We start from the raw sequence: 14,900 nt of genomic DNA, 5'->3' as shown, positions 1-14,900 counted from the left end.
GTACAGGTATATTCCAAGTTAAGAGATTTGATAATTGCTGGGTCACCTCTTTCCAGAATATCTTAACTGGTGGGCAGTCCCAGTACATGTGCATAAATGTCCCGTCGTCCCCATTTGTACATAAAGAGCATTTGGAGTCTTGTATAAGACCCATTTTTTTCAGTCTTATAGGAGTCAAGTATGTCCTGTGAATATAGTTAAGATTGATTTATTGATGATCCGGGTTCCTTGATGTGAGTCGAACATTTGCCCAGGCTTCTTGCCAATCAAAATCACTTTCCATGTCTGGTATATCCCTCCTCCAGACGGAGTCTAGGTGGAGGGTTTCATATGAGGACGTTAGTAATTGATGATAAAAATCTGAAACAAAACCTCTTGATGTCTCTCTTTCATAGAAGAATTTGTGGTATCTGTGGTGTTCAATTGGTTTCGTTAATGGAACACCTTGAGTCTTCAAACATAACAATAACTGTAAGTAAAAAAGATGTGTGGACTTGGTGAGATTACATTTTTTTTTGTATTTCTTCATAACTACAGAAACCCTGTTTGTTAAAAACATCACCTAATGAGTGTATGCCTTGCTTTTCCCATATAGGGAATCTTATAGGTCGTTTTCCAATCAAGAGTGCATTGTTATTGAATAAGGGAGTATGATTGTGCCATTTATGTGGGTTAGGATATTTTTTTTGTGTTTCACTCCATATCCGGATCGCATGAGTAATTATGGGGCCAAATTTCCGTTCGCAATGCTTGATTGATAGTTTAGTGTATGCTATGTCCTTCAGTCTATGTGGGGCTACTATGCTTTCTTCAAATTTTCTCCAGGAAACTAATGCTTGGGGATCAAACCATGTTGTCAATGGTCTTAATGTGTACGCCTTAAAATAGTGGAAAAAATCTGGAAATGCCATGCCACCGTCTGCTTTATTTCTCTGTGCGGTGGATCTTTTTATACGTAGTGGTTTGTTATTCCAAATAAATTTGTATGTGGAGGAGTGTAATTTTTTCCAGTAACCCTCTGGAGGGGGTAACGGTAGCATTGAGCTGAAGAAGTTGATTCTAGGTAATACGTCCATCTTAACTATTGATATCCGTGCCTGTACTGAGTTTTTAAGTTTTGCCCACCTATCAAGGTCGTCTTTGATTTTTGTGTAATTGTGCTTCACCGTTTGTCTTATGGTGGGGAATATTTCCACTCCCAAACATCTAAAATGTTTTACCATAGGTATCTCTCCTGGGAGGGTTATATCTTTTTTTGCAGGGGCGTTAAGTGGAAGGAAAGCCGACTTCGGCCAATTTATCTTGAATCCCGATAAATCTCCAAAGTTCTCAATCAACTTGAGCAGATGAGGCAGTGTGGTGTTGGGGTTTTGCATGAACAGTATTACGTCGTCCGCATATAAACTAATTTTATGTTGTGTGCCCTTGATTACAATTGGTTCTATGGATTGGGATTGTCTTATATATTGTGCTAAAGGTTCTAATGATGGATCGAATAGTCCGGGACTAAGAGGGCAACCCTGTCTAGCTGAGCGTGATACCGGAAAGATTCCGGAGGTGATTATACCTGTTGTAATCATGGCCGATGGGTCTTTGTATACTACTTTAATCATATCAATGAAACCTTTACCTAACCCCATCTTCTCTAATACTGCCCATAAATACGACCATTCCAGCCTGTCAAAAGCTTTCATTGCATCCAGGGACAGCATCGCCTTAGGTATGGTGTCGTCCTTGTCGGCATCTAGTACGTGCAATATTCGTCTTATGTTATCAGTGATCAGGCGGCCTCTTATGAAGCCAGTTTGGTCCGGATGAACTAAAGACGTCATATGCTTTTGTAATCTGATGGCTAATACCTTAGAGTACAGTTTGATATCGGTTCCGAGGAGGCTTAAGGGTCTGTAACTACCGCACTCGGTGGGGTCTTTGTCTTTTTTGAGAAGGACTGTTATGAGTGCAATATTGTCGTTCTTATGGAAGTTCCCCTCCTTGACTGAGTATAAGATCATATTTAGTAATAAGGGTCCAATTATGTCCCAACAAGAGAGGTACATTTCTGGTGGGATACCGTCTCTTCCAGGAGCCTTACCACTTTGCATTTTGGATATGGCCTTCTTGAGTTCCTCTAGTGTGATCGGTGTTTCTAACTGTTTAGCGTCATCCTCTGAAAGTTTAGGGAGAATAATTTGATTAAGATATGTGTCCATTTTGTTTTGATCGAAGGTCGTTTCTGATTTATATAAGTTGGAGTAGAATTCTTTGAATGTATCGTTTATTTTTTCAGGGTCTGTTTCAAGTACTTGTTGTGCTCTAATGGTAGTTATATCTGCACATTTTGCATTAATTCTTAATCGCATGGCTAATAGGTGACTGGGTTTAGAACCTTGGGAGTACTGCTGTTGTCTTGTGCTACGTATTTGTATTTCCGATTGTTGTCTGTATATGGCATTGATCTCTTTTTTTAGTACCTTAACTTGATTTTCTAGTCGAGTTGAGTTGTTGTATTGTAAAGAATTAAATAACGTTGAGTAAAGCGTTTCCAGTTCAGCCAGTTTTGTGCATCGATTCTTGCGCATTTTGGAGGAAAAGCTATCAGTGAAATCCTTGATCATTCCCTTTACCGACATCCATAATATTCTGGGGTCTTGCACCGAGTTTGCATTCTCCCGTAGGAATACTGTAAGAGCTTCTTTGAGTTGTGTAATGAATTCCTTGTTATTAAGCAGCATCGAGTTAAATCGCCATCTTGGGGCTCGGGAAGATAGTATACCAAATGTTCCTTTTAGGAGTAAATAACAGTGATCTGATAGTGCATTGGGTATCATTTCCACTTCATAGTTATCAAATAGTCTCGGGGATGCAAAGACATAATCTATTCTGGATAATGTGTTATGTCTCGCAGATCGACAAGAGTACTTTCGGGTTGTGGGATTAAGTGATCGCCATAAATCATTTACACCTGTAATCTTCGACCAATCCTTAAATGCATTAGATGAATTATTTTGTTCGCTGGAAAAGGCGAGGTAAGATTTGTCCATCCTTGGATTCCAAATGGCATTAAAATCAGCACCTATTATAAATGAGTAATCGGGAAGGTCTAACATTGCTTTGGTTAGTGTAGTGAAGAAACCCACTTCGTACAAATTTGGGGCGTATACCGCTACCAACGCTATTTTCCTGTTCTTGTGTACAATCTTAGCTATAGTTATCCGACCATCTACATCGGACCATACTCCCTTTAATTCAATATTCAACTTACGTCTAACGACTATGGCTACACCCCGAGTTCTCGTACCAAAAGAAGAGTGACTAATATTATGGTATGTGTTGTCCGCTAACGTATCTATGTCTTTCTCTAGAATGTGCATTTCGCTTAGCAGAGCAACGTCCACCTGTTCTTTTTTCATTAGTGTGAGCACATTTTTGCGTTTGAGTTGGTTATTTATTCCCCCAGTGTTCCAGATCATTATATTCAAACTAGCCATAATCTATACATGTTGTTGTGTAGTTGTAACTGAGGGGTACAATTCCCTGACTGTATTGAGAGTATGGTATCATTAAACCACTACTGAGTTATGTACTTTAATTACTGGCCATACAGTACACGGTATATATGATGAACACCCACACAATAACACGGCTTAACAAAGAAAGTCCTGTTTAGAATATTTATTAGAAGAGCAGCAATATTAGATTACAGTATTGAGAATTAGGGTCGCGCTTGTATGGCGAAGAATGTGCATGAATAGGTCAAGAGTGTAAGTCCATGAGCATATTACGATGGGGATAATTAATACCACCTGTAGCATAAGAATTATATAAGGCACACTCGTAGGTCAGCTGGAGATACTAAGGGGGTTCCCTCCGGTTGTAAGCCAGCAGGGGAGAGGAATGTTCGGGAGCAAAAGTCTGGATCAACGAGGAATCAATAAGCTCCAGCTACGGGAGGCGGTACATAATACTCCCCTCGATCGGCAGACAAAAGCAGCAGCTATAATCCAAGTATGCGCGACAGCATGGATAAAGCCAGCCAGCCTCTTCCTAGAGACGGGCTCGAGTGATGCTCCTCACGGGTTGATCCCACACAGCAGTGGGGTAGACGGTTCTCTGCTCCAGCAGCCACAGTACCAAAAGCAATATAATCCAGCCGGAAAGGGCTCTGCATTTGCCGGGGTAGATTCTCCTGTGCACGGTACTTCACATTTAACTAGGTCGAACTTGACGTTATTTCACTAAGCTCTGACACTTTTACTATCCTATTCGCACGCGGTTCTAAGTGCTCTATTTAGACGCAAAGTTGCTCACTTCACTTGGTCGTTGACTCGTGGTGAAGGCTTCGACTTGTTGGGTTAACTAACTGCTGTATCCACCTGCGACGTATTTATACGTAAGGTGAATAATCTAGTGCCAACCTCAGTTCTGTCTCGTATTACTGAGCAAACCTGGGCATGTTGAGACATGTCTTAGCGGTGGCTTTGAACTAGACATTGGGGGTATGGCCGTTGGCGCCTAGGGGGTCGCTGTCCAATAGGAGAACGAATATTATGGTCTGGCCTGTACCTAGGTAAAGGGATATTCCGTGTATATGTACAAAGAATATACAAGGGATATCAGACGATATACAAATATTATACAATATAAGAGAGAAAGAGAGCTGGGAGAGTGTGTGTGTGAGAGAGAGAGAGGCGGAGTGTGTGATTAATCAGCCCTTGTGTGGGTGAATGTAACAAGTTCCTAACGTTTTATTTCCCCTATTATTTCATGCACACTTTATTCATTGTTTTAAATTATTATTTTCTTTTAAGTTATTTTGTGCATCACTCTGTTTTGAATTTGATGCAAATTTGCAATGCATGAGGGTCATCCTTTTGTGTTAAATGGCTGCATAAAGCAAGCATTTGTTGACTCACATGTTGATAAGAGTATTAAAACTTGGAACTTGAAAAAGATCTGTTTAAGGTAGAAAAAATTTATACATTTTTTTTGATTAATCGCGAGTTAACTATGGACAATCATGCGATTAATCGAGTTAAATATTTTAATCGATTGACAGCACTAATATATATATATATATGCACAGAGGTACAACCAACAGCGTCCAAAAGAGAAAGATTTCAGGAGACATTTTCAAGATTTGTCACACGTCTGATTTTGAACAGAGACCTTTAGATATCATAAAAAACAGCCGTGTTCTGTTGGATAATATAATATCATACTGTGATATTAACAAGGTAGGTGTCGTCGGAGGGTGACGTACCTTCTCTCCAGGGTTACTGCTGTAGAACAGGACACAGGGGTACAGCTCTGTGGCGTCCACGCCTTCAAACGCCAGCTTTGGCTCCTGGCAGAGGCGTGCAGTCAGACATTAGGAAAGGTACACAAGCTCAAGGAACACAGACTAGCTTACGGTATATATTGAATATACAGTACAATACGTATTACCAATAATAATACTAATTAATAATACCATAATACTATTACCAGAGGCCAGGAATTTATATTTATAATAAAACCCAAGATACTTGTGCCATAATGATAAGGATAAACGCCCAATGAAGAAACCCAATGCCCTTACCAAACATCTGTGCTACTCATACTGGTCAAATAAAAAGGTCTATATGTGCGTATGTGTGTAGGGAATAGGATATGAACCTGGTTTAGGGTAAGGAGTGTAGAGTAAGGGGTTTAGGGTAAGGAGTGTAGGGTAAGGGGTTTAGGGTAAGGGGTGTAGGGTAAGGGGTTTAGGGCAAGGGGTGTAGGGTGCGCCCGTTTTGGTGTGTGTGTGTGTAGCGTCTTTTTCCCGGCCATGTGCGTTCTCAAAAAAATTTATAAAAAAGATCTCTGCCTTTGATTGGTTCTAAGTTAACACACGTGCATTATGCAAAGACAAGCCCTGACCTGCGTCTGATTGGCTCTGATCGTTATTCACTGAATGACGCCACTGCGCCACTGTGAAACCTGAAACCAAAATATATACCTTTCGGAAGGAATGGCTGGTTCAATTTCCCTGGCTCCGCTACGATAAAGCGACAAACGGTATGGTTTGCATGTATTGCAAGGAGTGTGGTCCTAATATGGCTGGCAGTACTGCGTTTGCTGTCAGATCATCAACATTCAGAATAGAAACATTAAAAAAGCATAGTGTCTCCAAAAAACACATACTGTGTCGTGACAGGTGTGTTGCCAGCACATCAACAGTGCCTCTCCACGAAGCATTTCAGCGCCAGACGGCGGCAAATAGAAAGAGCGAGGAGGAAGAAATGAAAATCAAATTCAACACTGCTTATAATATCGCAAAAGAAGAGCTGGCGTTTACTAAATTCAAATCGCAGATCACCCTAATGAAAAAAAAATGCTTAAACGTCAACCCGCAACGACACTGCCTGTGCCCAGTTCACAGGAGTGATTGCAGACACATTAAAAAAGAAGACGTCCCTTCAGATCGCGGAGAACATCTACATGAGCTTCATGATCGACGGAGATACAGACGTATCTGCAAAGGAGTGCGAGCTCGTCTACAGCCGCATATTGCGCAACGGGAGACCTATCAATATCCTAATTGGCCACATCGAGGTGGAGCATGCACATGCAAAAGGTACAGCAATGTTATTATATAATAACTCCAGTTTAAGCAGAAATAAGACAAGCAACACATTTAAATAGTTATTAGGCTATTCAAATAGATTCAATAAGCATATAGGGCCCTAACTATGGAATCTGTTATTATTACGTTTTATTTTTTCAATATAATTTTCAGTTTTAATGTTGAGTAATAATAATAATAATGAGTAATAGACATACAACCTGGATTTAGGCTACTGGAGCTGAGCTGAATGTGTTAAAATAGACATAAAAAAGTGAAGGATTGGATTTTGCTAACTGTAATACAATGTTATTTTTTCATAGGAGTCTATGCTGCCAAGTCAAGCACAGCACTTTTTTTCCCTTCTTCTAAACAATTCAGGTTATTGCAATCTTATTTAAATTTTTAAGCTCCAGTGGAATTTTGTGAGACAATTAGTTTGAAAGCCATTTGTCTGAACTTTAAGACCTGCTGTGTGTCATATGACAATTTCTTGTTTGTGATTTAAATAAAGAAAAAACATGTATCTGTACCTTTTATTCCTGTTTACAATAATTTACATAACATATTAAGAAATTACTAATGTGTATGGGAACTGACAAAAAAGGTAACGATAATGCTTAAAATGTATTATTGCAGCGGCAAGAGGCGCGTGAACATTTTTGGGTGCACCTAAATTATGTGCTGGTGCACCTAAATGAAAAAGTTAGGCGCACTGGTGCAACCAATGTAAAAAGTTAGTTTGGAGCCCTGTAAGGGGTTTAGGGTAAAGGGTTTAGGGTAAGGAGTGTAGGGTAAGGAGTGTAGGGTAAGGGGTTTAGGGTAAGGGGTTTAGGGTAAGGGGTGTAGGGTAAGGAGTGTAGGGTAAGGAGTGTAGGGTAAGGGGTTTAGGGTAAAGGGTTTAGGGTAAGGGGTTTAGGGTAAGGGGTTTAGGGTAAGGGGTATGAGTACAGGAGGAAATGGTTGAAATGAGAGCTCCAGGTATTGACAACACCGATGCTACATACCCTCCTACCACATGGCCCCCAATGGTCACCACAACCCAACGTGTACAGTAGGCAGCAGGAAAACAATGTCCAGACGGTACCTTGTTGTTCTTGGCAAAGGAGATGGTGCGGGCCTCCATGTCCAGGATGCAGGTGATGGTGTCCCCCTGGGTGAAGGAGGGCAGGGCACGGCCCAACTCTCCCCCGTGGTAGAGGCTGCCGCTGTAGGCCCGGTACAGCCACATGTCGGTGGTGGTGCGGTGGTTGTAGTCCCGGATGGGCCAGCGGGACACGCCCACGCAGGTGCCCTCATTTCCCTTGTTCTCCTTTGTGATGTAGAACTGAGGAGGCAACGTTGGCAGGTTAGACAGTAGAAGAGGAAACGTTAAATGTTAACAATAATTTGTTTATAAAAAAGAAGTAGACGGTTCACGGTCTACAACTGCCCTACACTGAAATAATAATAATCATAACTACCTACCTCATACTATAGTCTACTCATATAACTCGATAGCACACATGTATAATAGTGATGTATATACCATATATATATATATATATATATATATATATATATATATATATATATATTAGGGATGTCCGATATTATCGGCCTACCGATATTATCGGCCGATATCGGCATTAAAATGTGATATCGGAAAATATCGGTATCGGTTTTCAAAAAAAAATATATATATTTTTTATTTGTTTTACATTTCTATAACCTTTATTTACCCAGGCAAGCAAGTAAGAACAAATTCTGATTTAATTTATTGTCAAAAGTATGCATAATGTTGTGTTAATTCCACAACAAGAGATATGTAATGTTAAATCCCTGCATATATCGGTATCGGTTGATATCTGTATCGGAAATTAAGAGTTGGACAATATCGGTATAGGTAAAAAAGCCAATATCGAGCATCCCTTATATATATATATATATATATCCATATCTGTCTGAATATACCTGCATATAATCCTTCTATATACCTACTTATACACCTGCATATAACCCATAACTCTACAGTTATGCTGTATATATATACATATTCTTACTGTGTGTAACCACACAGGGGTTACCAATGATTGTCAATAACTGTACTAAATTCAAAATAGAATATCCATCAGTTTTGGCTCAAATATTAATCACTGGTATACAATGCTTAAGTGGATACTATCTGTACACATTTTAAATCAGTTTTATGGGTTTTAGAGCAAAAATGGGTATTGTAACTGCATTACGAGGGAGACACTCCCATTATAGAATAAACTTGTAACATCATGGTTTACAAAAAAAATTTAGCGCACACAAGCCTGTCTTTCTTAAGCTGTATATTTAATTACTGATACTGATTACTGAAAATATTAGTAGTGTTAAGGAAATATATACATTTTGAGATAAATTACGGTCGCCCCAAATGACTTTTTTTTAAGGCTGTGTCCTATTAATTCAACTTTAAAAACACTCAAATCTCTTAATTTGGGTTTTTTGCATAAATGCATGTACACACTACATTCCAAATGTTTGAAAAATGGCCAAATATATCTTTATTTTTTGTATTTGAAAATGGGCCTATTCAAAAGTCTTATCCGTCAATGACCCGTATACATACATACATACATACATACATACATACATACATACATACATACATACATACATACATACATACATACATACATACATACTAGGGGTGGGAATCACCAGTTTCATCATGATACGATACGATATCTGCCGATATCACAAAGTCTCTCACGATACAATACGATACGATTAGATTCAGGTGCCTGCAATCGATATGAGATGATATCATATGCCCATTTAACACAATCAGTAACATTTAGATCAACCAAAAAAAGGTAATGAAAATATCATTTGACATTTGTATTTTTGAGCTCTTCCAGACATTTAAAAGAAAATCAATATTGTTTTTAATACAAATAGACCTCCCGTTCACTGTAAAGTGCCACGTTTTGATATATTGAGCTTTAAACTTTAAGCAAAATTTTTTGGAACTCAAAACTCACAACCTAAAACCCCTCCCTACCTCCCTCTCCCAAACCGTTCCTACAACAATTTGTTGATGTTGCATGATCATGTATAGGCCTACATTTATTATGTATTATATTGTTTATGTTTAAATAACATTTAAACATCAAACTCCTCTGACCTCATCTGGTCTTTCCAAAGACGCGCGCACACACACACACACAGAAAGGGAGAATGCTATGCTGTAACGTCTACACACACGGAGCTACTGCTGTTGTTCTTGGGCGGATATGAGACTCGCCACAGGATTTTCAAAATAAGAGTATCGATACGAATCGATCTTATTACATCGCATCGATCCGATTCGATCATTGATAATTACATCGATGTATCGATCTGGATCGATGTATCGTCCCACCCCTAATACATACATACATACATACATACATACATACATACATACATACATACATACATACATACATACATACATACATACATACATACATACATACATATCTCTCTGTACATACCTGCATATAATCATATATGTAGATACTATATCTATACATATCCCTTACCTACTCTTACTAGTTATACCACTGGCCAGTATGACTTACTGCCAAAGTGTCTTTATACCTGTATTACTGTACATATTAATACTACAACTCTGTACATAAGATAAGATGATCCTTTATTGATCCCATATGGTAAATTCGGGTGTCAAAGCAGCATGGGGGGGGGGGGGGTACAGGGTGGGGGATGCATAGCTTCACAGTACAATACAATATAGTAATATAAAATATAATAATAATAATAATAAATAATAATGTATTATTAAAAAGTTATATAAAATAAAGTAATATAAAATACAAAATAGTAATATAAAAGTACAAACACAAGATAGTCCAGTGGTATGAGTCTCTAGTGCAAATAATCAAGATAGTCGTTGATGTGAGTCTCTAGTTCTCAGGTCCCGAGTTGAGATACATACATCTGGTTAGCACCATTACTCAGTAGACAGTAGTACTAATTTATATATTTTCAATTCAGTTTAATCACCTGTACATTGTATATTACTATTGCACTGTTCTGTTACATTTGCACTCTTTTTTTGGTTAGATGCCAAACTTATTTCCGTTGTACTGTACTTGTGCTGCATAATGACAATATATTTTAATCTAATCTATTTACTGACATATTTACAGGAATCAACCTAATTTACACACAGTAACAGAGTTACATACACTATGAACGATTGTACATAGATATACATCAGTGTGTACAGACTAGGATACAACAGTACAGTAAACATTTTGGAATCTTTTGGCGATTTATATAATCAAATGAACTACAGTAACAGTAAAGTGTACGTTTAGAACTATGCACGACTGACTAGTTTGACTGCACTGGACTGTATTTCTTTCATATCTTTCTGTCGGGTTCAATCTAAACCAGCAGTCAGAGTCTGGTTCAGTCTAAGCCAGCAGTTAAGAGTCTGGTTCAGTCTAAGCCAGGAGTCAGAGTCTGGTTCAGTCTAAGCCAGCAGTTAAGAGTCTGGTTCAGTCTAAGCCAGCAGTTAAGAGTCTGGTTCAGTCTAAGCCAGGAGTCAGAGTCTGGTTCAGTCTAAACCAGCAGTCAGAGTCTGGTTCAGTCTAAACCAGCAGTCAGAGTCTGGTTCAGTCTAAGCCAGCAGTCAGAGTCTGGTTCAGTCTAAACCAGCAGTCAGAGTCTGGTTCAGTCTAAGCCAGCAGTCAGAGTCTGGTTCAATCTAAGCCAGCAGTTAAGAGTCTGGTTCAATCTAAACCAGCAGTCAGAGTCTGGTTCAATCTAAGCCAGCAGTCAGAGTCTGGTTCAGTCTAAGCCAGCAGTTAAGAGTCTGGTTCAATCTAAACCAGCAGTCAGAGTCTGGTTCAGTCTAAGCCAGCAGTCAGAGTCTGGTTCAGTCTAAGCCAGCAGTCAGAGTCTGGTTCAGTCTAAACCAGCAGTCAGAGTCTGGTTCAATCTAAACCAGCAGTTAAGAGTCTGGTTCAATCTAAGCCAGCAGTTAAGAGTCTGGTTCAGTCTAAACCAGCAGTCAGAGTCTGGTTCAATCTAAACCAGCAGTCAGAGTCTGGTTCAGTCTAAACCAGCAGTTAAGAGTCTGGTTCAGTCTAAACCAGCAGTCAGAGTCTGGTTCAGTCTAAACCAGCAGTTAAGAGTCTGGTTCAGTCTAAACCAGCAGTTAAGAGTCTGGTTCAGTCTAAACCAGCAGTTAAGAGTCTGGTTCAGTCTAAACCAGCAGTCAGAGTCTGGTTCAGTCTAAGCCAGCAGTCAGAGTCTGGTTCAGTCTAAGCCAGCAGTCAGAGTCTGGTTCAGTCTAAGCCAGCAGTCAGAGTCTGGTTCAATCTAAACCAGCAGTCAGAGTCTGGTTCAGTCTAAGCCAGCAGTCAGAGTCTGGTTCAGTCTAAGCCAGCAGTCAGAGTCTGGTTCAGTCTAAACCAGCAGTCAGAGTCTGGTTCAGTCTAAACCAGCAGTCAGAGTCTCGTTCAATCTAAACCAGCAGTCAGAGTCTGGTTCAGTCTAAGCCAGCAGTCAGAGTCTGGTTCAATCTAAGCCAGCAGTTAAGAGTCTGGTTCAGTATAAGCCAGCAGTCAGAGTCTGGTTCAATCTAAACCAGCAGTCAGAGTCTGGTTCAGTCTAAACCAGCAGTCAGAGTCTGGTTCAATCTAAACCAGCAGTTAAGAGTCTGGTTCAATCTAAGCCAGCAGTTAAGAGTCTGGTTCAGTCTAAACCAGCAGTTAAGAGTCTGGTTCAGTCTAAACCAGCAGTTAAGAGTCTGGTTCAGTCTAAACCAGCAGTCAGAGTCTGGTTCAGTCTAAGCCAGCAGTCAGAGTCTGGTTCAGTCTAAACCAGCAGTCAGAGTCTGGTTCAATCTAAACCAGCAGTCAGAGTCTGGTTCAATCTAAACCAGCAGTCAGAGTCTGGTTCAGTCTAAGCCAGCAGTCAGAGTCTGGTTCAGTCTAAGCCAGCAGTCAGAGTCTGGTTCAGTCTAAGCCAGCAGTCAGAGTCTGGTTCAGTCTAAGCCAGCAGTCAGAGTCTGGTTCAGTCTAAGCCAGCAGTCAGAGTCTGGTTCAGTCTAAACCAGCAGTTAAGAGTCTGGTTCAATCTAAACCAGCAGTCAGAGTCTGGTTCAGTCTAAACCAGTAGTCAGAGTTAGGGGTGGGACGATACATCGATCCAGATCGATACATCGATGTAATTATCAACAATCGAATCGGATCGATGCGATGTAATAAGATCGATTCATATCGATACTCTTATTTTGAAAATCCTGTGGCGAGTCTCATATCCGCCCAAGAACAACAGCAGTAGCTCCGTGTGTGTAGATGTTACAGCATAGCATTCTCCCTTTCTGTGTGTGTGTGTGTGCGCGCGTCTTTGGAAAGACCAGATGAGGTCAGAGGAGTTTGATGTTTAAATGTTATTTAAACATAAACAATATAATACATAATAAATGTAGGCCTATACATGATCATGCAACATCAACAAATTGTTGTAGGAGCGGTTTGGGAGAGGGAGGTTGTGAGTTTTGAGTTCCAAAAAATGTAGCTTAAAGTTTAAAGCTCAATATATAAAAACGTGGCACTTTACAGTGAACAGGAGGTCTATTTGTATTAAAAACAATAGATTGATTTTCCTTTAAATGTCTGGAAGAGCTCAAAAATACAAATGTCAAATGATATTTTCATTACCTTTTTTTTGTTGATCTAAATGTTACTGATTGTGTTAAATGGGCATATGATATCATCTCATATCGATCGCAGGCACCTGAATCTAATCGTATCGTATTGTATCGTGAGAGACTTTGTGATATCGGCAAATATCGTATCGTTGTCCAAAGAATCGATATCGTATCGTATCATGATGAAACTGGTGATTCCCACCCCTAGTCAGAGTCTGGTTCAGTCTAAACCAGTAGTCAGAGTCTGGTTCAGTCTAAACCAGCAGTCAGAGTCTGGTTCAGTCTAAACCAGCAGTCAGAGTCTGGTTCAATCTAAACCAGCAGTCAGAGTCTGGTTCAATCTAAACCAGCAGTCAGAGTCTGGTTCAGTCTAAACCAGCAGTTAAGAGTCTGGTTCAGTCTAAACCAGCAGTCAGAGTCTGGTTCAATCTAAACCAGCAGTCAGAGTCTGGTTCAATCTAAACCAGCAGTCAGAGTCTGGTTCAGTCTAAACCAGCAGTTAAGAGTCTGGTTCAATCTAAACCAGCAGTCAGAGTCTGGTTCAGTCTAAACCAGCAGTCAGAGTCTGGTTCAGTCTAAACCAGTAGTCAGAGTCTGGTTCAGTCTAAACCAGCAGTCAGAGTCTGGTTCAGTCTAAACCAGCAGTCAGAGTCTGGTTCAATCTAAACCAGCAGTCAGAGTCTGGTTCAGTCTAAACCAGCAGTTAAGAGTCTGGTTCAGTCTAAGCCAGCAGTTAAGAGTCTGGTTCAGTCTAAGCCAGCAGTTAAGAGTCTGGTTCAATCTAAGCCAGCAGTCAGAGTCTGGTTCAGTCTAAACCAGCAGTCAGAGTCTGGTTCAGTCTAAACCAGCAGTCAGAGTCTGGTTCAGTCTAAGCCAGCAGTTAAGAGTCTGGTTCAGCCAAATCAGCAGTTAAGAGTCTGGTTCAATCTAAGCCAGCAGTTAAGAGTCTGGTTCAGTCTAAGCCAGCAGTCAGAGTCTGGTTCAGTCTAAGCCAGCAGTCAGAGTCTGGTTCAGTCTAAGCCAGCAGTCAGAGTCTGGTTCAGTCTTAGCCAGCAGTCAGAGTCTGGTTCAGTCTAAGCCAGCAGTCAGAGTCTGGTTCAGTCAGCCAGCAGTCAGAGTCTGGTTCAGTCTAAGCCAGCAATCAGAGTCTGGTTCAGTCTAAGCCAGCAGTCCCTCTTCCTCACCTTCCACATGAAGCAGCCGGAGGTGATGGCGGTGGTGGCCAGGCCGTAGCCTTTCCCCCCCGAGCCGTGAGACAGAATGTTCCCGCTCTCCAGGGAGCAGCAGATCAGTTTGTACGGGTCGAAGGAGAAATCTCCTATAGGAATACATTCCTCATCGCTGTCGGGATCCTGGAGAACAAGTGAGGACGAGTCAGATACAGTAACTCTTTACCAACAGTGTCCACTGAGGGGTACAGTAAGTTATTGCCAGGGGGTTATAGAATAGAATAGAATAGAATAGAATAGAATAGAATATAAATACTTTATTCATCCCGAGGGAAATTTGGCACTACAAATCGCTCACAGTAAACATTTGGGTAGACAAAAAAAAAAGTCACAAATAAGAAAAAAAGAAACAAATAAGCCTAAGAATAAAATATGGTCCAGGATA

General features: G+C 40.3%; 1 protein-coding gene across 1 annotated transcript in view; it reads right to left on the bottom strand.

The window, feature by feature from the left end:
- LOC311237389 (putative E3 ubiquitin-protein ligase HERC1) overlaps window positions 1-14,900 on the bottom strand; it is a gene marked incomplete at its 5' end in the record, with an annotated part of 186,538 nt that overhangs the window by 84,969 nt on the left and 86,669 nt on the right. Inside the window, 3 exon segments of the mRNA XM_084325228.1 lie at window positions 5,261-5,344; window positions 7,674-7,913; window positions 14,471-14,638. Of these exon segments, the coding sequence (XP_084181354.1) occupies window positions 5,261-5,344; window positions 7,674-7,913; window positions 14,471-14,638 (492 nt within the window).

This window comes from Notolepis coatsorum, assembly GCF_963971535.1.
Source record: "Notolepis coatsorum genome assembly, chromosome: 11".
NCBI lineage: Eukaryota > Metazoa > Chordata > Actinopteri > Aulopiformes > Paralepididae > Notolepis > Notolepis coatsorum.
The sequence above is the reverse complement of the archived record's forward strand: the minus strand, read 5'-3'. Positions and strand labels throughout refer to the sequence as shown.